This window comes from Chamaea fasciata, unplaced genomic scaffold (assembly GCF_029207755.1).
Source record: "Chamaea fasciata isolate MVZ Bird 193981 ecotype frontalis unplaced genomic scaffold, bChaFas1.0.hap1 SCAF_5, whole genome shotgun sequence".
NCBI lineage: Eukaryota > Metazoa > Chordata > Aves > Passeriformes > Sylviidae > Chamaea > Chamaea fasciata.
Genome location: NW_027094090.1, coordinates 504,267 through 527,082, shown reverse-complemented (window position 1 = coordinate 527,082; position 22,816 = coordinate 504,267). Strand labels below are relative to the sequence as shown.

General features: G+C 61.6%; 1 protein-coding gene across 1 annotated transcript; it reads left to right on the top strand.

Annotated features, from left to right (window-relative positions):
• Positions 1-761: 761 nt before the first annotated feature.
• On the top strand, positions 762-21,044 carry DENND6B (DENN domain containing 6B). Its single transcript, XM_066182582.1, is given in 22 exon segments — positions 762-817; positions 819-918; positions 921-1,079; positions 5,743-5,781; positions 5,860-5,902; positions 6,546-6,658; positions 8,175-8,255; positions 9,275-9,380; positions 10,186-10,265; positions 10,430-10,492; positions 10,990-11,045; positions 11,946-12,068; positions 14,081-14,176; positions 14,252-14,346; positions 15,063-15,128; positions 15,246-15,310; positions 17,027-17,116; positions 17,316-17,369; positions 17,680-17,789; positions 18,515-18,617; positions 19,157-19,231; positions 20,352-21,044. Coding segments are annotated over 22 exon segments (1,896 nt in total). The 3' UTR covers positions 20,475-21,044.
• The last annotated feature ends 1,772 nt before the right edge of the window (positions 21,045-22,816 follow it).

The window sequence follows — 22,816 nt, the reverse complement described above, 5'->3', positions numbered from 1 at the left end:
CCTGGCAGTAAGAAACCCCCCAAAGCGCCTGGCTGTTCCTCAGCTCCTCGGCAAATCTGTGATTTATCCCCGACATTTCCCATCGCCCAGACGCCCCTGAGAAGGAAGCAGCTCGTGCGTTTGTATTCCCCAAAAATCACGGCGTGAGACAATCCGGGCTCAGCCTTTGCCCTGCGAACAGCCCCGGGGCAGCTCGCGGCCCTGGCACCGCCCGGGTGAATCCTCATTCCCATCAAACAAACTCCTCCAGAAGGAATCGATGTCCTTTTCTCGCCTCTCTAAACGCAACCGAGGCGTCAGGAAACTTCTACAGTAGAAGTCGCTAAACAAAAGAGCTCGATTTCAACTTCCCACTGGGCCAGGTTAGGTCACGCAATCAATTGTGCGTTAGGCAGGTGGAGAGTGCGAGTTACACCGGGGCGAGCTTGTGTCAATTCTCCCGTAGAAAAAACGTCATTTTTTACCCCTTCGTGAGCCTGCTCTGTGGAAATCTCCTCCTCGCGCCCGGCAGGGAATAAACGGCGATTTTTTTTTTTTTCTAAAACGGTGTTTGGAGCGCTCCTAAACTCGGCCCCGCGGGACGGGCCCGGGGGGCTGCGAAGGGGGCTCGGGGAAGCTCAGACCGGGCACACCCGCGGCTCGGGGAGGTCCTGGCCGGCACACACGGGGAGCGGCCAGGCCCCGGCCGGCACACCGCCGAGCGGCGAAGCCGCCGCGGAATTTAATAAACGCGAACCCCGCGGCGCCCTCACGGCGCCGCCATGACACCTCCACAGCCCCGCCCGCGGCGCTCCGCGCGCCCGCTCCCGTCTCGATGGTTCGAGACCTCCCGGCCGGCAGGGGGCGCGCCGGCGCGGGGGCGGCAGCGCGGGGCGGGGTCCTCCCCGCCGGCAGGGGGCGCGTCGGCGCGGGGCGGGCCGCGGGCGGGCGGCGCCGCCATGGACGCGCTGAGCCGGGCCGGGCCGCGGCCCCGCCGCGCCGCCGCCGCCGCCTCCCCGCTGCCCTGGGGCCGCTTCGCCGCCTGGATCGACTGCGTGTGTGTGGTCACCTTCGACCTGGAGCTGGGACAGGCCATGGAGGTGCGACACGGCCCCGGGAGGCGGCACGGAGCGGCACACGGCGGGGGGACACGGCGGGCACGGCTGGGCACGGGGCCGGGAGGGAGAGAGGGGACAGGGAGGGACGGGATGGGGATGGAGAGAGGAGAGAGGGGATGGAGAGAGGGGATGGGGAGTGGAGAGAGGGGATGGAGAGAGGGGATGGGGAATGGAGAGAGGGGATGGAGAGAGGGGATGGGGAATGGAGAGAGGGGATGGAGAGAGGGGATGGGGAATGGAGAGAGGGGATGGAGAGAGGGGATGGGGAATGGAGAGAGGGGATGGAGAGAGGGGATGGGGAATGGAGAGAGGGGATGGAGAGAGGGGATGGGGAATGGAGAGAGGGGATGGAGAGAGGGGATGGGGAGTGGAGAGAGGGGATGGGGAATGGAGAGAGGGGATGGAGAGAGAAGAGGCAGAATGGAGAGAGGGGATGGAGAGAGAGAGGATCAGGAATGCAGAGAGGGAATGGGGAATGGAGAGAGGGAATGGATGGAGGGGAATGGAGAGAGGGGATGGGGAATGGAGAGAGGGGATGGAGAGAGGGGATGGGGAATGGAGAGAGGGGATGGAGAGGGGATGGAGAGAGGAGAGAGGGGATGGAGAGGGGATGGAGAGAGGAGAGAGGGGATGGAGAGAGGGGATGGAGAGGGGATGGAGAGTGGAGATTGGGAACAGGGAGGTGAAAAGGGGAGTCAGGAACTGGGGCTGTGGAGGGGTCAGGGATGGGGAGAGAGAGAATCAGGGGTGGATGGCAGAGTGAAACACGAATTAAGGATGAGGATGGAGGGGATTAGAAATGGCCAGGGAAAAGTGGGATTAGGAATGGAGAATGAAAAACGGGATTGGGAATGAAGAGTGCCAAGCGGGATCACGGCGGGGGGTGTGGAAGGGGGGATCCAGGTGGGGGTGGGGGCAGCGAACAGGGAGGGGAGGGGGGTCCGAGCAGAGATTTGGGGTGAGGGCAGTGGGGCATCTCTGTGGGGTGGGGAGTGCACAGGGCACGGAGGGGCCAGGGCAGCATCCAAGACACCTTTATGGATCCTCTTCATGGAATAAAACCTCCCCGGGCTGACACGTCCCATGGAGCCGGGCTGGGAGAGCTGGGAATGTTCCCCTGGAGAGGGAAATGCTCCAGGGAAACCTCAGGGGCTCCAGGAGAGCTGCAGAGGGGCTGGGGACAAGGGACAGAGGGACAGGACACAGGGAATGGCTTCCCACTGCCACAGGGCAGGGCTGCGTGGGACATTGGGACATTGGGACATTGGGAATTGCTGCCCGGGCTGGAATTGCCAGAGCAGCTGTGGCTGCCCCTGGATCCCTGGAATGGCCAAGGCCAGGCTGGGCACTGGGGCTGGAGCAGCCGGGGACAGCGGGAGGTGTCCCTGCCATGGCAGGGGTGGCCCTTGGGGCCTCTGGGGTCCCTTCCCACCCAGCCCATCCCGGGATTCCAAAGACACAAATTCCCAGGGCAGGGAGGTGTCTGTGCAGGATTCCCAGGGAAGGGAAGTTCCCTGGCTGGGTTGGAGCAGAGCCGAGCCCCTTTGGGGCCCGAGGGGGTGGAATTGGGACGGGAAGGGCTGGACAGTTGTTCCCTGGGGTGTCCCAGGTCCTGGAGGAGGCTTTGGGGGGAGCTGGTTCCTCAGGCGCTCTCCGTGCTCTGAGGAAGGGCAGCAGGGGAGTGTGGATTTCTCTGAGGCTTCACCTCAAATTCCTCCTTATTCCCTGTGTGACTGTGGGAGTCACTCCTTCCTCTGCCCTTTTTCGGGAGGTTGCTCTGGTTTTCAGAGGATTGAGCCTTGCCGGTTTTAAATGCTGGAGCTTCCAAAGGGAATGGGAAGCAGGAGGGACCAGCTCCGCCTTGTTGCCGCTCCCTTGGCTTGAATACCTGATTGTTTCTTCTCCCAGAACCTGAAAATGAATAAAAAGTCTCCTCCAGAGCCGAGTTTCACCTGTTTGATCCTTTTTTTTCCTGCAAAACCAGGCCTGAAATTCCCCAAGAAAGGGCGGAATGCTGGGACAATAATTAGCATGGTGAAGGCGATGCTTTGTAGCTGTGTTTTGGTGTGTGAAGGTGGCTTCTCACCTGTCTGCGTTTGCGAGGAGGGGCCCTCGTGGATGAGGGGTGCAGGAATGTCGTTTGTTCATCCCTAGAAAGGAGTTTTGCTTCTTTTTCTTCCTCTTCTCCCATTTGCCTGCATTAGTCTCAGCAGGAAAACGTTCCTTACGTGGCAAAAATGACTTTGGGAGCATCTCGGTGGGGGTGACACGGGCCCACCATACCCATTCCCTTTGGAAAACTTGATGGATTTGTGTTCCAGAGGGAAGGGGAAGGAGCAGGGATGGGACAGGGGAAGGGAAGGCAGGAGGAGGAGAAGCTCTGGGGCCTTGGGGGGCTCTGGGGATACAAACCCAGGGGCTCTCTGAAATTCATCTCCGAGAGATTCAGGAATTGGAAGGACTCTGAGAGAGATCCCAAAGATTCTGGAGTTCAGCCATTCCCACTCTGCTTCCACAGACAGTGGAGAAGCTGTTGGGATGCAGATCCCGAATCGAGGCAGGGATTAAAGGGAATTCCTCTCTCTGGCCCCTCCACCTTCAAATAATCAAACAAACGCTTTGGGATGTGGTTGGAGCCCTTTGGGGCTGCTCTGGACACACACGGGGACTTCGACACATCCTAAATTCCTTCTCGTTTGCCTTTCTTTTTGCCTTTGGAAAAGCTGTCGTGACTCGGATTCCTCTTGGCTTGGATTTGAGGTTTTGAACTTTTGGGTATTTGGTGATTTCCCCGCACCCCAAACACAGAGGAACATCAGAGTTAAAGTGGAGGGGAGGCAGAGATGTGGAATCCCAGAGGGATTAAGGTTGGAAAAGACCTCTGAGGTCATCAGTTCCAACCCTGGAGGTTAAAGCCTGATTTTCCAACCGTTCCCTTGCAGAAAGTGGCCCCCCCAAAATCCAGCAGGAGGAGAAGCAGAACCTTGTGCCAGCTCCTTCTCTGAGTTAGGCAGCAAACGCTGAGCAAAGCACAATTCCTGGGATTCACAGGCTCCTGATGGGTCAGGATCAGCTGGCCCGGGCTCCCACTCCTGGCCTGGCCACCATTCCCTGGGAACGAGCAGGATAAATGTTTGGGTGGGGATTAATTAATCCCAACCACAGGAATGTGTTCGTGGTCCTGACGCAGAGCGAGGGGAGCAGGGAAGTGACCCCTGGGACAATCCCAATCCCAATCCCAATCCCAATCCCACTGCAGCATCCCAGCCTTCCCTGTCCGTGCTGCCCCGGCCCTGGAGCTGCTCCGGGGTGGTTTTTCCTCAGGATTTTTGGTAGCTTTTGTCTCTCAGCTCAGCCCTGGGTGCGGGCTGGCTATTGGGAACGTGGCTGGCTGGGCTGGAGCGCCGCCCTTGCCAAGGGATCCGCGGGAATTGCCGGAGCTGGGTGAACTTCCAGCCGCTGGCACGGGGCCACCCGGGCTATTTATAGCCTGGAGAGGAGAGTCGGGCCTGCTTGGAGCTCCTGGCAGGAGCAGCAGCTGCCTCTGGAGCAGAACTCCTGGGAGCAGAGCTCCAGCTCAGCCCAGCCCGTGCTGGTTCCTTTCCGCCCCGCTGCAATTCCTGCAACTCCCGCAATTCCTGCAACTCCCGCAATTCCTGCGCTTGCCAGGCAGCAGAGGCTCTGTGGGATCCTTCTCCTCAGGACCCTGCCCCTGTGCCCAGGTGAGGCCCCACCTGCAGAGCTGCCCCAGCCCCGGGCACACGGCAGCAGCACCTGGAGCTGCTGGAGAGTCCAGAGAGGCCCCAGAGCTGCTCCAGGGCTGGAGCCCCTCAGCTCCCAGGGATCCAGGCTGGGAGAGCTGGGGGGGCTCACCTGGACAGGGAAAGGCTCCAGGGAGAGCTTCCAGCACATTCCAGGGCCACAAGGGGCTCCAGGAGAGCTGCAGAGGGGCTGGGGACAAGGGACAGAGGGACAGGACACAGGGAACGGCTTCCCACTGCCACAGGGCAGGGCTGCGTGGGACATTGGGACATTGGGAATTGCTGCCCGGACTGGAATTGCCAGAGCAGCTGTGGCTGCCCCTGGATCCCTGGAATGGCCAAGGCCAGGCTGGACACTGGGGCTGGAGCAGCCGGGGACAGCGGGAGGTGTCCCTGCCATGGCAGGGGTGGCCCTGGGGGGCTCTGGGGTCCCTCCCCACCCAAACCATACCAGGACTCCCTGTCTCTGTGATTGCCGTGCTCTCCATGGATTTTGAGATCCACGGGCTCAGGTTGGAGACGCCCTCCCAGGCTCTGGAGCCCAGCACTGATGGAATTCCTCCCTGCAGTGCTGCTCCCCCAGCCCTGATCCCCCCACACCCCCCTGCTCTTCTCCAGCTCCGTTTCCAGCCTGTCCCGCTCCTGACAGAACAGCTGTTTGCACATCTGGAAGGCTCCTGGAGGGTTTGGGGCTGTTCATTCGCTCGGCTGTCAGCTCTGAAGGTTAAATCTAAGCCAGGAGCCTTTGGGTCGGTCCCCAAATCCAGACCCAGGCTCAGGGACAGGTTCAGGGTGTAAACCATCCCGGATGTTTCCCTGTGGGATGCGCTGGGATCAGGGAGGAGCTGTGGGCACGGGGGTGACAGGCTCTGCTCTCTCCACAGCTGGTGTATCCCCACGACTTCAGGCTCACCGAGAAGGAGGTAACCACCCTCCATTCCCGCTTTTCCCTCCTCTGGGAGCACCTCTGGGGGCCTCACTGGTTGTTGGCTTCTTTGCAGAAAACGAGCATCTGCTACCTGTCCTTCCCAGACTCCTACTCAGGTGGGTGACGCCGGGGGGACAGGGGTGTCCCTGGTGGGGGGACGATCCCTGGGGTGCAGCAGGGCTGAGCCAGAGCCCCCTTGGGAAATTCCCAGAGTAGCCAGGAGGCTGAGTTCCCGTCACATTGCCGTGTTTGGGAGCAGGAGCTGGGGAGGGGATGCTTCCGGCAGAAATGTCCCCAAACCCGTGTTTACACATCCCCAAGGGACGGTGAGAAATGAATCTGCTCCTCCAGCCAGGCCCCGGGGCTTGGAGGGTTGGGATTCCTTGATGGAACCCTGGGATGGGCTCGGTGGGAAAGGATCCCAGAGCCCCCCAGGGCCACCCCTGCCATGGCAGGGACACCTCCCACTGTCCCCAGCCCAGCCCCAGTGTGAGCCTGGCCCTGGGCACTGCCAGGGATCCAGGGGCAGCCACAGCTGTGCCAGGGCCTGGAAAAGCTTTTTCCTCTAGTTCCCTTTTCCTTCCCATTTCCCTTCCTTTCTTCCTGTCCGTGTTTCCCCTCGCTGCGGGATTTCTCCGCTCCGCTTTCTCCCCCCGTCCCTCCCCGTTCCCGTGTTGGATCTCCCGTAGCCCCACCCGGCCGTGCTGGAGCCGTTCCCAGCTCTCTGTCCCTGTGTCCCCCGGTGTGTCTCTGTCCCAGGTGGCCTCGGGGACACGCAGTTCAGCTTCCGGCTGCGCCAGGCCGGGGGTTCCCGGGATTCCCCGTTCCAGGATGACGGGAGGTACAACCGGGAGGCCCCGCTGACGCTGCAGGTGGGTCCTGGCCCCGCTCACACCTGGAAAAAGCCAAGGTTTCCCTGGGTCCGGGGCTCCCTGGCCGTGAAAAACGAGTTCCGCTCTCTCGTAGGAATTTATAAGTTGAATAAAAAAGTCAAAACAGACGATGAGGAGGCAGAAAGGCGAAATTCTCTCGGCCCAGGGTGCTTGGCACAAGACCTGCCAGCAGCACACACACAGCCTTTCAAACTTCCACCTTTTGATCGATTCTTTGTTGAATATTCAATAGATCTTAATCAAACATTCTTTTTTTTTTTTTTTTGATCTGTTTAAAGTAACCTCTCTCGTCTTATCTAATAGATTTATTGGTGGGTGGCTCCACTCGGTCTGGTAACGTGGGTCTAAATTTTCTCCTGAGGTTTCCTGGTTCTTTTCATTTGGATAAGAAAAACAGAAAGTTAACAGGTTGTTTTTTTTAATGTAGGGTCACAAGGTGACCCCCCCTGCCTCCCATAACTTCTGGCTTGGTGGTTTAGATGTTACAAAGAAGAGATAAAAAACCCCAGTCTCAACCTTCTGTTAAACACGTTCGTTACATTTCTAAACTCTATTAATAAATGATAAACAGTTACACACGTAGTAGTCACGTTAATATTTGTGAAAGACCAGCTGCATAATGCGCATTTATAACACTGGGGAAATCCTTTCCTTGGGCTATGGGAATAGTGAGATGAGAATTCAGCACAGGGATTTCCTTCTGTGCCCCCGGGCAGGGGGAGCGGGACAGGGAAGTGCTGGGAGAGGGCGTGGGATCAGGGGGATCAAAGATTGAGTTGAGTCAGGGGGAGAGGGAGCTGAATATATCCCAGATATTTTGGGAGGTGGAGCGGAATTAGGCAGACCCCCAGTTCCACTGGGAGAGGGAACTGAATTCGGGACACCCCCGTTATTTTGGGACAGGGAACTGAATCGGGGGGAGCCTGGCAATGCTGGGAGGGGGAACAAAGGCAGGGACACCTCCCGCTGTCCTCGGCTGCTCCAGCCCCGGTGGCCACTGCCAGGGATCCAGGGGCAGCCACAGCTGCTCTGGCAATTCCAGCCCGGGCAGCAATTCCCAATGTCCCAATGTCCCACGCAGCCCTGCCCTGTGGCAGTGGGAAGCCATTCCCTGTGTCCTGTCCCTCTGTCCCTTGTCCCCAGCCCCTCTGCAGCTCTCCTGCAGCCCCTTCAGGCCCTTTGTGTCTCCAGGTGAGCGCCCCCAGCCCTCCCCGTTGTGTCTCTCCCTGTGTCCCTGTGGAAAGCTCTCACGGAGGGCTGGCAGGGATGCTGGGATGTGTCAGAGCAGGGCTCAGGAGGGGTTGGTGACGGTGGGGCTGGGCTGTCCCTCACTGTCTCTCTTTGTCCCTCTCTGTCCCTCTCTGTCTCTCCCTGTCCCTCCCTGTCCCTCTGGGTCCCTCTACCCCTCTGTTCCTCTATCCCTCTGTCACTTTCTGTCCCTCCCTGTCCCTCCCTGTCCCTGTCCCTGTCCCTGTCCCTGTCCCTGTCCCTGCAGCGAGAGGCCGCTCACTATTTCGGGTACGTGTACTTCCGGCAGGTCAAGGACAGCTCCATGAGGAGGGGCTACTTCCAGAAGGTCAGTGCTGATCCCAAATCCCCAAATCCCCGAGGCTGGAAAAGCCCATCCCAGCCCATCCAGTGCCAGCTGTGCCCCATGCCCACCTCGTCCCCAGCCCAGAGCACTCAGTGCCACCTCCAGGGATTCCCTGGACACCTCCAGGGATGGGCACTGCAGACCTCCCTGGGCAGCTCCTGAGCCCCTTTCCACGGGGAAATTCCTGCTGCTGGCCACCCTGAGCCTCCCCTGGGCCAGCCTGAGGCCGTTCCCCCTTGTCCTGTGGGGACATCTCAGTGCCAGCCGTGTCCTGAGCTTTGTGCCCTCCACCTCCAGGAGTTCCTTTCAGACTCCTGCTAACGCGGAAATCGGTTTTTTCATCCCCACTAAAGCAGTGAGTTTCCCCCTGGAGCAGTGGGATCGCTCAGGGATGGAATTGTCACGCTTGGGTGAGGTTTGAATTCAAATGGCCACAGTTTGGGGTTGGGCAGGAGGTGTTTAGATGACTCCTGCATTCCTAGTTAGCGCACTCATTAACGGTTAGAGGGAGAGGAGAACCAGTGTCACAATGAAACCCCCGGCGGGGCTGGGTTGGGGCTGTTGTAAAAACCGGGATTTATTTCACAGGGAAGCCCCGGTTAGAACCAAAAAGGCCTTGCTGGACACGATTTGTTATCCCAAGCTCCTTTGTCCTTCCCCAGCATTCCTTGACTTTGTTTATCTGCCCAATTCCCATTTCAGGAGTCGCTCCTTTGTGCCTCTCCACCTGAAATGGTTTTGGGGAGCTTAGAGCCCAGCAGCAATCGATTTTTATTCCCTCTCCAGCTGCTCCTTTACCAGGCCATGCTCCCACCTCTCTGCTCTCCCAAATCCCAGCTCACGAGCGGGCGGGCAGCAAGAATTCCCACCGAAGTTGCTGCTTGGGAGCTGCTCCAGGGATTTTGGTGTTGGGTTTTTATAAGTTCATCCCCCTCTAAGCAGTAGAGAAATGTGCAGTGCCGGGCTCGGGGGGGCCCTGATCCCAGGTGTGCCCTTCCCAGTCCCTGGTGCTCGTGTCCCGCCTTCCCTACGTGAACCTGTTCCAGTGCCTGCTGCAGCTGATTGCCCCGGAGTACTTCGACAAGCTGGAGCCCTGCCTGGAGGCAGGTGAGCTGGGAGCGGGGGATCCCACGGGGCTCCATTGGGAGGTTCCTGAAAAAACAGCTGGAATGCTCCAAATGGCTTCGTTCTGGAGCAAATTCCAGCAGGGGAGAACCTTCTCCTGCTTGTCCGGGTGGATAACCGGCTGGAAAGGAGGGACTGTGGGCAGGAAGGGAGGGATGGTGCTGTCGGTTGGGATGCGGGGTGTTCCCGAGGGATGTGGGGTGTTCCCAAGGGATGCAGGATGTTCCCAAGGGATGCAGGATGTCCCCAAGGGATGCAGAGTGTTCCCAAGGGATGCAGGGTGTCCCCAAGGGATGCAGGATGTCCCCAAGGGATGCAGAGTGTCCCCAAGGGATGCAGAGTGTTCCCAAGGGATGCAGGATGTCCCCCAGGGATGCAGGGTGTTCCCAAGGGATGCAGGGTGTTCCCGAGGGGTGCAGGGTGTTCCAAAGAATGCGGGGTGTCCCCAAGGGATGCAGAGTGTTCCCAAGGGATGTGGGGTGTTCCCAAGGGATGCGGGGTGCTCCCGAGGGATGCGGGGTTTTCCTGAGGGATGTGGGGTGTTCCCAAGGGATGCGGGGTGTTCCCAAAGAACACAGGGTGTTCCCAAAGAACACAGTGTATTCCCGAAGCCAGGAACCTGCTGCACCTCCTGCCTGGGTCATTTCATCCTGGTTTATCAGCTCTGGGTTTGCCGCAAGCCAGGGGGGTGTGGGAGCCGGGCACAGGCAGTAATTCCCCGTCGGATTGCCAGGATGAGCTGGATTTCCCCCTCAGGTGAAACTCTTCCCTCCCCTGTGTCCCTCAGTGTGCAACGAGATCGACCAGTGGCCCCCCCCAGTGCCCGGCCAGACCCTGAACCTGCCCGTGATGGGAGTTGTCATCCAGGTACGCGGGCGGGCGGGCGGGGAGCCGTGTGTGCGTGGCTCTGGCTGTGAAATCCCTGCTCTGCCCGCATTCCCCGCAGCCTTTCCAGCTGGGACTGGTGCCTGGAGGGCTTTCCTGCCCCGCTGATCCCACCGCAGGTGATCCCTGCTCTCTGTGCCCTGCAGGTGAGGATCCCATCCCGGGTGGACAAGCCAGGCTCCAGCCCAGTGAAGCAGTGCAACCAGGAGGTGAGGGGCTGGATCCTGTTGGGAACCCCCTTTTTATTTCCCCCTTTTTCCTGGGAATTCAGGCCCTGCTGGGTCTCCTGCCTTCACCCTTGAGTTGTTTGGAGTCTACTTCAGTGTTTTGGTTCCTTGCCCTTTCCCCTTCCTGTGCTGTGACTAACCCTGGTGTGGTGCCACGTCTCTAACCCCGCCTGGCTCTGGTGTGTCTCAAACACTCTCCCAGCGGAGGGAACCCTGGAAAATAAAAGGAGCAGACATGGGCAGCCTTTCCCATCTGGAAGAGAAGGGAATCTTCCTTTAGTTTGTAGGCACAGAAATTAATTCGGGATTAAGTGCTGCACCCAGCCTCGCTCCTGTGCACACCTGAGGGCGTCAGCTTGTTCCCCGTGTTCCCTGGGGCTGCTTGGTCAGCGCGGGTGGAATTCCAGCCAGGAGCGTGCTCCCATCTCCTCACAGTCCACTAACAGCTACTAACAGCCTTTTCTCCCTTCCTCATCCAGAATCTGTTACCGGCCCCCCTGGTCCTCCCCAGCGTCCATGAGCTGGATCTGTTCAGGTGAGAGGCTCCTCCCAACCCTCTCCCCTCCACCTGCTGGGAGCATCCCATGAATCACAGGGACGGTGCAGGATCAGACGCTGCTGCCTTCCTTCCAGGGACTGCTCCGGGATTCTGGGCAGGGTCGGAGCTGAGGGTTGTGCCCTGCACAGCCCCGGGGCAGGCGAGGAGCCGTGTCCCCGCTGCCCAGAGCTGCCAGGGGAGTGTCCCAGGCAGGCCCGGCACTGGAGGTGCCATTCCCATGCCCGTGCTCTGGAATCCGGGGGTGTCCCGCTCCCCCAGACACACCGAGAGCAGCCTCTGGCCACGGGAACCTCCTGAGGTTTAACAAAGCCGAGTCCAAGGTGCTGCAGCCGGGTCAGGGCGACCGCTGGGATCGATCCAGGCTGGGCGTGAGCACCTGGAGCAGCCCTGGGAGAGGGGTTTGGGGGTGCTGGGGGTGAGAGCTGGACCTGACCCAGCCCGGAGCCCCCAGGGCCGGGCTGAGCCCACAGGGGAGGGGGACCCTGCCCCTGTGCCCAGGTGAGGCCCCACCTGCAGAGCTGCCCCAGCCCCGGGCACACGGCAGCAGCACCTGGAGCTGCTGGAGAGTCCAGAGAGGCCCCAGCGTGGCAGGGGTGGCACTGGATGGACCTTGGGGTCCCTTCCCACTCAAACCATTCCACGACCCTGTGATCACAGATGGTTTGACTTTGCTCAGGGCGTTTCCTTTGAACTTGTGTCGAACAGCTGAGTGACAGCCCAGGTGAAGACACCTGAATTCCCCCGTGGAATGCTGACAGTCCGTCCTAGATCTCAAATTCCTGGATGGAAGCACACCTGAGGGGGCTTGCAGGGCACAGCTGTGTCTGGTCCGTGCTGAGCTGACCCTCTGCCCTGTCCTTGTCCCCGTCGTCCCAGGTGCTTCCAGCCGGTGCTGATCCACGTCCAGATGCTGTGGGAGCTGATGCTGCTGGGGGAGCCCGTGGTGGTGATGGCACCGTCCCCAACTGTGTCCTCAGAGATGGTCCTGGCCCTCACCAGGTACTTCCCACGGGGTCTGAGGGACTGGCAGCTGTGACAGCAAATTCCAGCAGCTTTTCCCTCCCGCCTCCGCTCCGTGCCGCTCTCCTGGCTGGGGTTCAGTTCGCTCGTGGAAGCTTTGCAAGACAAACTGCAAAAATTCCACGCTCGATTTCCAGCAAGGCTGGGGAGCAGTGCAGAGGAATGTCCCCTGGTGCCTCCAGCCCTGAGGAGCCTCCTCTCCCCAGCTCCGAGCTCTGCCTTAGCACAAAACCCCAAATGCTGCAGCTTCCCCAGAGAGCTTCGGCCAGGCCAAGTGCCAGCTGCCGCCCTGGGCTCAGCCCGAGCCCCTGCAGCGCTCCAGGCCGGGCAGAGGGGCTGGAAAGCTGGGAAAGGCCCTGGGGATGCTGTGCCAGCAGCTGGACACCAGCCCGGGGTGCCCAGGGGGACAGGAGGCCCATGGGCCCTGGGCTGTGGCACCCCAGGGTGGGCACAGCCCCGGGCAGGGACTGTCCCCTGTGCTGGCCCAGAGTGACCGTGTCATGCCCAGAGTGACCGTGCCATGCCCAGGGTGACCGTGCCATACCCAGGGTGACCGTGCCATGGCCAGGGTGACAGTGCCATGCCCTGGGTGACAGTGCCATGCCCAGGGTGACCGTGCCATGCCCAGGATGACCGTGCCATGCCCAGGGTGACGGTGCCATGCCCAGGGTGACGGTGCCATGCCCAGGGTGACCGTGTCATGCCCAGAGTGACCGTGCCATGCCCAGGGTGACCGTGCCATGCCCAGGGTGACAGTGCCATGCCCTGGGTGACAGTGCCATGCCCAGGGTGACCATGCCATGCCCAGGGTGACCGTGCCATGCCCAGGGTGACTGTGCCATGCCCTGGGTGACCGTGCCATGCCCAGGGTGACGGTGCCATGCCCAGGGTGACCGTGTCATGCCCAGAGTGACCGTGCCATGCCCAGGGTGACGGTGCCATGCCCAGGGTGACCATGCCATGCCCAGGGTGACCGTGCCATGCCCAGGGTGACGGTGCCATGCCCAAGGTGACGGTGCCATGCCCAGGGTGACCATGCCATGCCCAAGGTGACCGTGCCATGCCCAGGGTGACCGTGTCATGCCCAGAGTGACCATGCCATGCCCAGGGTGACGGTGCCATGCCCAGGGTGACCATGCCATGCCCAGGGTGACCGTGCCATGCCCAGGGTGACGGTGCCATGCCCAGGGTGACAGTGCCATGCCCAAGGTGACGGTGCCATGCCCAGGGTGACCGTGCCATGCCCAAGGTGACCGTGCCATGCCCAGGGTGACGGTGCCATGCCCTGGGTGACCGTGCCATGCCCAGGGTGACCATGCCATGCCCAGGGTGACCGTGCCATGCCCAGGGTGACCATGCCATGCCCAGGGTGACCGTGCCATGCCCAGGGTGACGGTGCCATGCCCAAGGTGACGGTGCCATGCCCAGGGTGACAGTGCCATGCCCAAGGTGACGGTGCCATGCCCAGGGTGACCGTGCCATGCCCAAGGTGACCGTGCCATGCCCAGGGTGACGGTGCCATGCCCTGGGTGACCGTGCCATGCCCAGGGTGACCATGCCATGCCCAGGGTGACGGTGCCATGCCCAGGGTGACCATGCCATGCCCAGGGTGACTGTGCCATGCCCAGGGTGACGCTGCCATGCCCAGGGTGACGGTGCCATGCCCAGGGTGACGGTGCCATGCCCAGGGTGACCGTGCCATGCCCAAGGTGACCGTGCCGTGCCCAGGGTGACGGTGCCATGCCCAGGGTGACCGTGCCATGCCCAAGGTGACCGTGCCGTGCCCAGGGTGACGGTGCCATGCCCAAGGTGACCGTGCCGTGCCCAGGGTGACGGTGCCATGCCCAGGGTGACCGTGCCATGCCCAGGGTGACCGTGCCATGCCCAAGGTGACCGTGCCGTGCCCAGGGTGACGGTGCCATGCCCAGGGTGACCGTGCCGTGCCCAGGGTGACTGTGCCATGCCCAGGGTGACGGTGCCTGTCCCTGCAGCTGCCTGGCCCCCCTGCGTTACTGCTGTGACTTCCGGCCCTACTTCACCATCCACGACAGCGAGTTCAAGGAGTACACGACGCGCACCCAGGCCCCGTGAGTGCCCGCCCTGCTCCGCCCCCGGGGACACCCGGAGCCGCCCGCCGGGCTCAGCCTGTCCCCTCCCTCCAGGCCCAACATCGTCGTGGGCGTCACCAACCCCTTCTTCATCAAGACCCTGCAGCACTGGCCGCACATCCTGCGGGTGGGCGAGCTCCGCATGTCAGGTGAGCCCAGGGTGGCAGGTGAGCCCAGGGTGTCTGTCAGGTGAGCCCAGGGTGTCTGCCAGGTGAGCCCAGGGTGCCAGGTGAGCTCTGGGTGTCTGCCAGGTGAGCCCAGGGTGCCAGGTGAGCTCTGGGTGTCTGTCAGGTGAGCCCAGGGTGCCAGGTGAGCCCAGGGTGCCAGGTGAGCCCAGGGTGTCTGTCAGGTGAGCCCAGGGTGTCTGCCAGGTGAGCCCAGGGTGCCAGGTGAGCCCAGGGTGTCTGCCAGGTGAGCCCAGGGTGCCAGGTGCCCGGCGCTGCCCTGGCAGCGATCTTCTGCGGTTTGCTGCGCCCCTGGCACAGCCCAGCAGCCGCAGGAGCTCTGTGCCTGCGGCCACGCGCAGGATGGGCGCGGAGCTGGGGCGGGAATTGCTGTCCTGCCGCTGCCAGGGGAGGAAAAGCCCTCCCTGGGCAGGAAACTGAGGGAGGAGACAGGTGGAGGGAGAGAGAAAGAGAAACCTGTCCCCTTCAGTGAGCACCTTTGTTACCTGGGAGCCGCGGAAAGCCTGGCCGCGGGGAGCTGGTGTTTAGCACATCCTCCCCGCAGAATTCCAGCAGGGCGGGGAGCTGGGATTGCTCTGAGGGTGCAGGAGGAGGGCAGGGAGGGTGCGCACTGGCGTCCCCAAGTGCAGAGCCCCCCGGGGAGGGACGGAGCGTGAATTGTCCCCGCTGTGTGGTCACAGGAGAGCTGCCCAAGCAGGTGAAGGTGAAGAAACCGGCCAAGCTGAAAACCCTGGACACCAAACCAGGTGGGTCCAGTGCCGGGCGTCGTTTCGCTCTCACCCTTCCCCTGGGGGTTTGGCGGCAGGGAGCTGCGGCCTGTTCCAACTCCTGCTTTGTCCTCGTTCCGTGGTTCTGCCCTCCAGGAATCTACACTTCCTACAAAACGTTCCTGCACAAAGACAAGACGCTGATAAAAAGGCTACTGAAGGTGAGCACCTGCCACCTGTCCTGGGTGGGGAAACCGGGCCAGGAGCTGGGTCCGAGCAGGCAGAACTCTGCGCGGGAGCAGCATTTACAGCTGGGATGGTTTAGTCCGTGCTGGGACGCGTTGGTCCTGCCAGGTTTAGGATTTTCCACCTGAGATTAAGGATTAAATCCCGGGGCTGACAATAAGATGAGTGGGAAGGATTGAGATCCAAAAAAAAGAGCCTGAAAAAAGCCCAGGTTTTGTGGAGTGAAGCTTGAAATTTGAATGTAGAGGCGGGGATCTGGATTTGGGATCTGGATTTGGGGATCTGGATTTGGGGATCTGGATTTGGGGGATCTGGATTTCGGGATCTGGATTTGGGGATCTGGATTTGGGGGAATCTGGATTTCAGGATCTGGATTTGGGGGATCTGGATTTGGGGGATCTGGATTGGGGATCTGGATTTGGGGATCTGGATTTGGGGATCTGGATTGGGGATCTGGATTTGGGGATCTGGATTTGGGGGATCTGGATTTGGGGATCTGGATTTGGGGGATCTGGATTTGGGATCTGGATTTGAGGATCTGGATTGGGGATCTGGACTTTGGGCAGCACTTCAGGCTCCCTTAGCTGCAGAGCTTCAGGTTGTGTGTGACAGTGAGGGACACCTGGGTGACCCCGGCTGTGCCGTGGGTGACACTGTGACCTCGGCTGTGGCATGGTGACACCCCACTGTGCCATGGTGACACAGTGACCCCGCTGTGGCATGGTGACACCCCACTGTGCCATGGTGACACCCCACTGTGGCATGGTGACACCCTGCTGTCCCGTGGTGACACCCCGCTGTGCCGTGGTGACACCCCACTGTCCCGTGGTGACACCCCACTGTGGCATGGTGACACCCCACTGTCCCGTGGTGACACCCCACTGTCCCGTGGTGACACCCCGCTGTGCCGTGGTGACACCCCACTGTGGCATGGTGACACCCCACTGTCCCGTGGTGACACCCCGCTGTGCCGTGGTGACACCCCACTGTCCCGTGGTGACACCCCACTGTCCCGTGGTGACACCCCACTGTGCCATGGTGACACCCCACTGTCCCGTGGTGACACCCCGCTGTGCCGTGGTGACACCCCACTGTCCCGTGGTGACACCCCACTGTCCCGTGGTGACACCCCACTGTGCCATGGTGACACCCCACTGTCCCGTGGTGACACCCCGCTGTGCCGTGGTGACACCCCACTGTCCCGTGGTGACACCCCACTGTCCCGTGGTGACACCCCACTGTGCCATGGTGACACCCCACTGTCCCGTGGTGACACCCCACTGTGCCATGGTGACACCCCACTGTCCCGTGGTGACACCCCACTGTCCCGTGGTGACACCCCACTGTGCCATGGTGACACCCCACTGTCCCGTGGTGACACCCCACTGTCCCGTGGTGACACCCCGCTGTGCCGTGGTGACACCCCACTGTCCCGTGGTGACACCCCACTGTGGCATGGTGACACCCCACTGTCCCGTGGTGACACCCCACTGTCCCGTGGTGACACCCCGCTGTGCCGTGGTGACACCCCACTGTCCCGTGGTGACACCCCGCTGTCCCGTGGTGACACCCCACTGTCCCGTGGTGACACCCCACTGTGGCATGGTGACACCCCGCTGTCCCGTGGTGACACCCCGCTGTGGCATGGTGACACCCCGCTGTCCCGTGGTGACACCCCGCTGTGCTGGCAGGGCATCCAGCGGAAGCGCCCCTCGGAGGTGCAGAGCGCTCTGCTGAGGAGACACCTCCTGGAGCTCACCCAGAGCTTCATCATCCCTCTGGTGAGTGCCAGGGACAGCCGGGGCCGCATCCCGGGCCAGGGAATCCCGCCACGGGGGCTGGGGACGACCTTCAACCCATCCCATCCCCGCTGCCGTGACGGGGACACCTCGCAGCGTCCCAGCCACAGCTGCTCTGGGGGCCACGAGAGGCTCCTCAGTTGTCAATTACTATTTTTGGTTTTCTCTTTTCCCGTGCTAGGAGCATTACATGGCCAGCCTGATGCCTCTGCAGAGGGCCATCACTCCGTGGAAGGTAGGATGCCCTTCCCAGCCCTCCTTCCCTTTGGGGCTGCGAGGCGTTCCAGGGTGCTGGGAACCTCCCCGACTGAAGGAAGAGGGGATTTGCTCCTTTAAAAATCCGTTAAGAAATTGTAAGAACTCTTGGGACGGATATTCCCAGTTCAGCCAGGACCTGAATTGCTGGGAATCTCATGTGAGGATCAGCCTTGGGCTGGTTTTATCCTCAGCGCCTCCAGCGCCTTTCCCCTCGCTCTCCTGCTTTCCTTTGGGGTTCCGTGACCCGGGATTTCCGTGGGCTCACGTGGATTGATTTCCCCGCGCAGAATCCCCCCCAGATCCGCCCGTTCTGCCAGGAGGATTTCATGAAGAGCCTGGAGCACGCCGGGCCCCAGCTCACCTGTGTGCTCAAGGGGGACTGGCTGGGGCTCTACAGGTGAGGGGGAACGCTGAGCCCAGCCCAGCTGAGCCCAGCCCAGCTGAGCCCAGCCCAGCCGAGCCCAGCCCAGCCGGGCCGGTCCTGGCAGCAAACCCTGGGACCCAGTGGGAGCTGTGCGACCTGCAGAACTCACCCGTGGGTCAGCCCGGCACGGGCAGGAGCAGCAAATCCAGGGCAAATCCAGCCCTGGGGTTCGTGTGGCTTAAATGAGTGGAGATCCTGCGGGGCAGTGTGTCCAGGGTTCTCCTGGGTGGTTGGCTCTGGATGGGATGGAGGAGACGCCTGGTGCGACGGGAGTGGGAAAGATCCAGGAGTTGGGGACCCAAGGAAGGAAAACGGGAAATGCAGAGAGGTGGAGGATGAAAAAAATCCCGGAAAGCGATCAGAAACAATAATTACGGAATTACGGCATGGTTTGGGTGGGGAGGAACCCCAGAGCCCCCCAGGGCCACCCCTGCCGTGGCAGGGACACCTCCCACTGTCCCAGGCTGCTCCAATCCTTCCTTGGCCATTCCAGGGATCCAGGGGCAGCCACAGCTGCTCTGGGACTCTGTCCCCGTGTCCTGCTGTGTCCCCAAACCAGCTCCGGGTCCCTGGGCCCCTTCCCAGGGTCACCTCAGGGCACAGGGTGGGGTTATTGGGTGGGATCGTCCCTGTGGGTCCCTCCCAGCCCCGGGACCCCACAATTCCACAATTCCACCATTCCTGACCTCTGTCCACAGGCGATTCTTCAAGTCCCCCAATTTCGACGGTTGGTTCCGGCAGCGGCACCGCGAGATGACCCAGAAGCTGGAGGCCCTGCACCTGGAGGCCATCTGTGAGGCGGTGGGTGGCAGGGACAGGCCTGGCACGGCGACAGCAATCCCTCACACCCTCGGGCCCTGCCCAAGCCCAGCACCAAGGGCTTCCAGTTTATTATCCCAAGTAATCCAAAGAAATCCTTTACTCAGAGACGAGGAGGCTCCAGGGAGAGCTTCCAGCACATTCCAGGGCCTAAAGGGGCTCCAGAAGAGCTGCAGAGGGGCTGGGGACAAGGGACAGAGGGACAGGACACAGGGAATGGCTTCCCACTGCCACAGGGCAGGGCTGCGTGGGACATTGGGACATTGGGAATTGCTGCCCGGGCTGGAATTGTCAGAGCAGCTGTGGCTGCCCTTGGATCCCTGGAATGGCCAAGGCCAGGCTGGACACTGGGGCTGGAGCAGCCGGGGACAGTGGGAGGTGTCCCTGCCTTGGTGGCACTGGAGGAGCTCTGTCCCTGCTTCAGGAAGGAGGATGAGAAACCCCCCGCTCACCTTCACTTGGGGCATTCCCTGGGGGAATCCCTTGGGAAGCATCCCTGAGGGAAGCCCCTCTCTCCTTAGGACATTGTGGCCTGGATGAAGGACAAGTCCGAGGTGGAGATTGTGGACCTGGTGCTGAAGCTTCGGGAGAAGCTGGTGAGTCCCTCCCTCCCTCCCCATGCCCTCCTCTCTCCGGGTGAGAGAATTCCAGGACACTGAGCACACCTGTGCCTTGGAAAACCTTGTTCTCCCTCCCTGGAGGGCTGGGAACCTCGGGGTGTTTGTGTGAAATCTTCAGGGTTGGGAGCATCCAGGGAAGTCCTTCCTTCCCAAGGCTCAGGTGTTGTTTCATGCCTGGTTTTATCCTGAACTGCAGGAGCCAGAGCCCGTGGTGGAGGGGAAAGGCCCCTGGAGTGTGTTCGTTCCCATTTCCCCATGAATGTGTTCATTCCCATTTCCCTGGAGTGTGTTCATTCCCATTTCCCCATGAATGTGTTCATTCCCATTTCCCTGGAGTGTGCTCATTCCCACTTCTCCTGGATGTTAATCCCCATTTCCCTTGGAGTGTGTTAATTCCATTTCCCAGGACTGTGCTCATTCCCGTTTCCCCTGGGTGTTCATTCCTTTTCCCTGGCAGGTGCTCATTCCCGTTTCCCCTGGGTGTTCATTCCCTTTCCCTGGCAGGTTCTCATTCCCGTTTCCCCTGAGTGTTCATTCCCTTTCCCTGGCAGGTGCTCATTCCCGTTTCCCCTGGGTGTTCATTCCCTTTCCCTGGCAGGTGCTCATTCCCGTTTCCCCTGGGTGTTCATTCCCATTTCCCTGGAGTGTGCTCATTCCCGTTTCCCCTGGGTGTTCATTCCCATTTCCCTGGCATGTCCTCATTCCCGTTTCCCCTGGGTGTTCATTCCCTTTCCCTGGCAGGTGCTCATTCCCGTTTCCCCTGGGTGTTCATTCCCTTTCCCTGGCAGGTGCTCATTCCCGTTTCCCCTGGGTGTTCATTCCCATTTCCCTGGCATGTCCTCATTCCCGTTTCCCCTGGGTGTTCATTCCCTTTCCCTGGCAGGTGCTCATTCCCGTTTCCCCTGGGTGTTCATTCCCTTTCCCTGGCAGGTGCTCATTCCCGTTTCCCCTGGGTGTTCATTCCCTTTCCCTGGCAGGTGCTCATTCCCGTTTCCCCTGGGTGTTCATTCCCTTTCCCTGGCAGGTGCTCATTCCCGTTTCCCCTGGGTGTTCATTCCCTTTCCCTGGCAGGTGCTCATTCCCGTTTCCCCCCCAGGTGCGGGCCCGGTGCCAGCACCTGCCCGTGAAGGAGGAGACCCTGCAGAGGGTGAGTCTCTACATCGACACCGTCATCGGCTCGCTGCCCGAGGACCTGCAGACCGTGCTGCACCACCCCTGAGCCCGGGGGGCTCCCGGAGACCCTGCCCGGCCTGTCCCAGCCCGCTCCCCGCGCCGGGGCAGCGATCCCGCCCCGATCCGCTGGGATCCGCCGGGAGCGCGGGGCGGAGAGCCGGGGCTGGCCCTGCGGAATTGTCCCCTGGGTGTCACCGCCGGCGCAGGAGGGACCCCAGGGCTCCGGGCGACACTTCCATCCTTTGTCCGTGCTTGGATCCCGTCCAGCCCGGGAGAGGCAGGAGCAGCCCTGCCCAGGGCGGGCTGTGCTCAGGACAGCTGCCGGGGACGGGGACCAGGAGGAGGTGACCGTGTCGTCCCTGTCCCTGCGCAGCCGGTGGGAGCAGGAGGAGGACTTGCTGGACATGGAACGCTGCTGTGTTTCTCCAGGGCAGAGCAGGAGGAGGGGCTGCAGCACCCGCAGGGATCAGAGCTCCTGGGAGCCGGCCCCAAATCCCATTTATTCCGCTTGAAAACCCAGCCTGAGCTCCAGGGACGCAGCGGGGCCGCGGCTCTCTGCCCCAGGCCCTGGGAGAGCTCCTGCCAGCCCCTCCCCAATAAAACCTGGAGAAGCTGATGCCCGCAGCCCGTGCCCGGCTGGAATGCCCAGGAATGGGCCCTGCTGCTCTGCCCCTGCCTCCAGAGGCAGCCCCTGTGCCTGGGATCCCCTTCCTGCCTCGGGAATGGATTTGCTGGCACCGCTGGTGCTCCAAAACTGCATTGCGCCACCAGGGGCTCCATCCGGGGATGGAATTTCAGCCTAAAAAAAAAACAGGGTTTGGGAGGGATGTGGCAGCCTGGAGGGGTCAAAGCCAGCACCTCCGCACGTGGTAGGATTGTTGGATTGTCCCTGCCCTGAGCTGGGGCGGCTCCCAGTGCTCCCGGCGAGGCTGCGCCGTTTCCATCGGTCCCTGCCCGTTCTCGGGGCTGGGGAGGGCTTGGGGGGCTCACAGGGGGCTGGACTCCTCCCGAATTTCCCCTCTGGAGCCAGGCAGGAGCAGCAGGAGGCTGCTGGGTGTCTCAGTGCCCCTGGCCCTGCCGGAGTAAGGAATTCTGAGCGATCTCCTTCAGGATGGTGTAAACCCTGCACATGTCCCCAAACCCTCCTGTGAAGCAGGAAATCTTGGTTTCCAAACAATCCCGGAGCCAAAGTGGGTGCTGCCTTGGAGGCTGGGAGGTTTATTGGTTTGGGACTGGCTGTCCCTGCTCTTGGGCACTCGTGGCCATCCCCGTGTTCCGGAGGGTCCCCAGTGCCCAGCCTGGCCCCTGGAGGTGGCTCCGTGTCCCTCTGCCCTTCCCAAGGCTCGGGATCGCGGAGGTGTTTGGGCTGGAAAAACCTCGGAGCCCATCGAGCCCAACCATCCCCAGCAGTGCCAAGGCCACCGCTGACCCTGTCCCCAAGTGCCACCTCCGCAGGGCTCTGGAATCCCCCGGCTGTGGGGACTGCACCATCGCCCGTGGCTGTTCCTCAGCGGCCCAAGCTCCTCCTTCGGGAATTCCTCCTCGGGGATGTATTTGTGGCTTTGCATTCCTGCCAAGGAGGCCAGACCCCATCTCCTGCAACCCCAATATCCCAAAATCCTGGGATGGTTTGGGTGGGAAGGGACCCCAGAGCCCCCCAGGGCCACCCCTGCCATGGCAGGGACACCTCCCACTGTCCCCGGCTGCTCCAGCCCCAGTGTCCAGCCCGGCCTTGGCCATTCCAGGGATCCAGGGGCAGCCACAGCTGCTTTTCCAGCCTCTGTGGTTCCAGGATTCCGTGTTCCATCCCTGTGGATCCGCACGGAGCAGGGGCTGGAAGCTGGGGGGTCTCCAGCAGGGAGGGGCTGCAGGTGTGTGACCCACCTGGGCCCTCCCCAAACCCCTGCAGGCACGAGGGGCCACAACCGGGACATCCTGCTGGGACAGTGGGAGGTGTCCCTGCCATGGCAGGGGTGGCCCTGGGGGGCTCTGGGGTCCCTTCCCACACAAACCATCCCAGGATTCCATGAGCTGCTGGGAACGTGCAAATCCCGCCAGGAATGGGATGGGATGGGATGGGATGGGATGGGATGGGATGGGATGGGATGGGATGGGATGGGATGGGATGGGATGGGATGGGATGGGGTGGGATGGGATCTCAGGAAACAGCCCCCAGGGAGTCATCGTAGAAAGCCTTGAGCCCCTCGGGGCTGGGCAGGGCAGGGCTCCGGGCCAGCACCTCCCTGCGGAAGTTCTCCCTCATCCAGCCGTAGACCAGACTGTGCAGGAAACCCTGCAGGGACACGCTCAGGGCCTGGGGGACACGGGGACAGAGGCTCAGCAGGGTGGCACAGGACACGGGGGGACTTTCCTCCTGGTGTGGCCGAT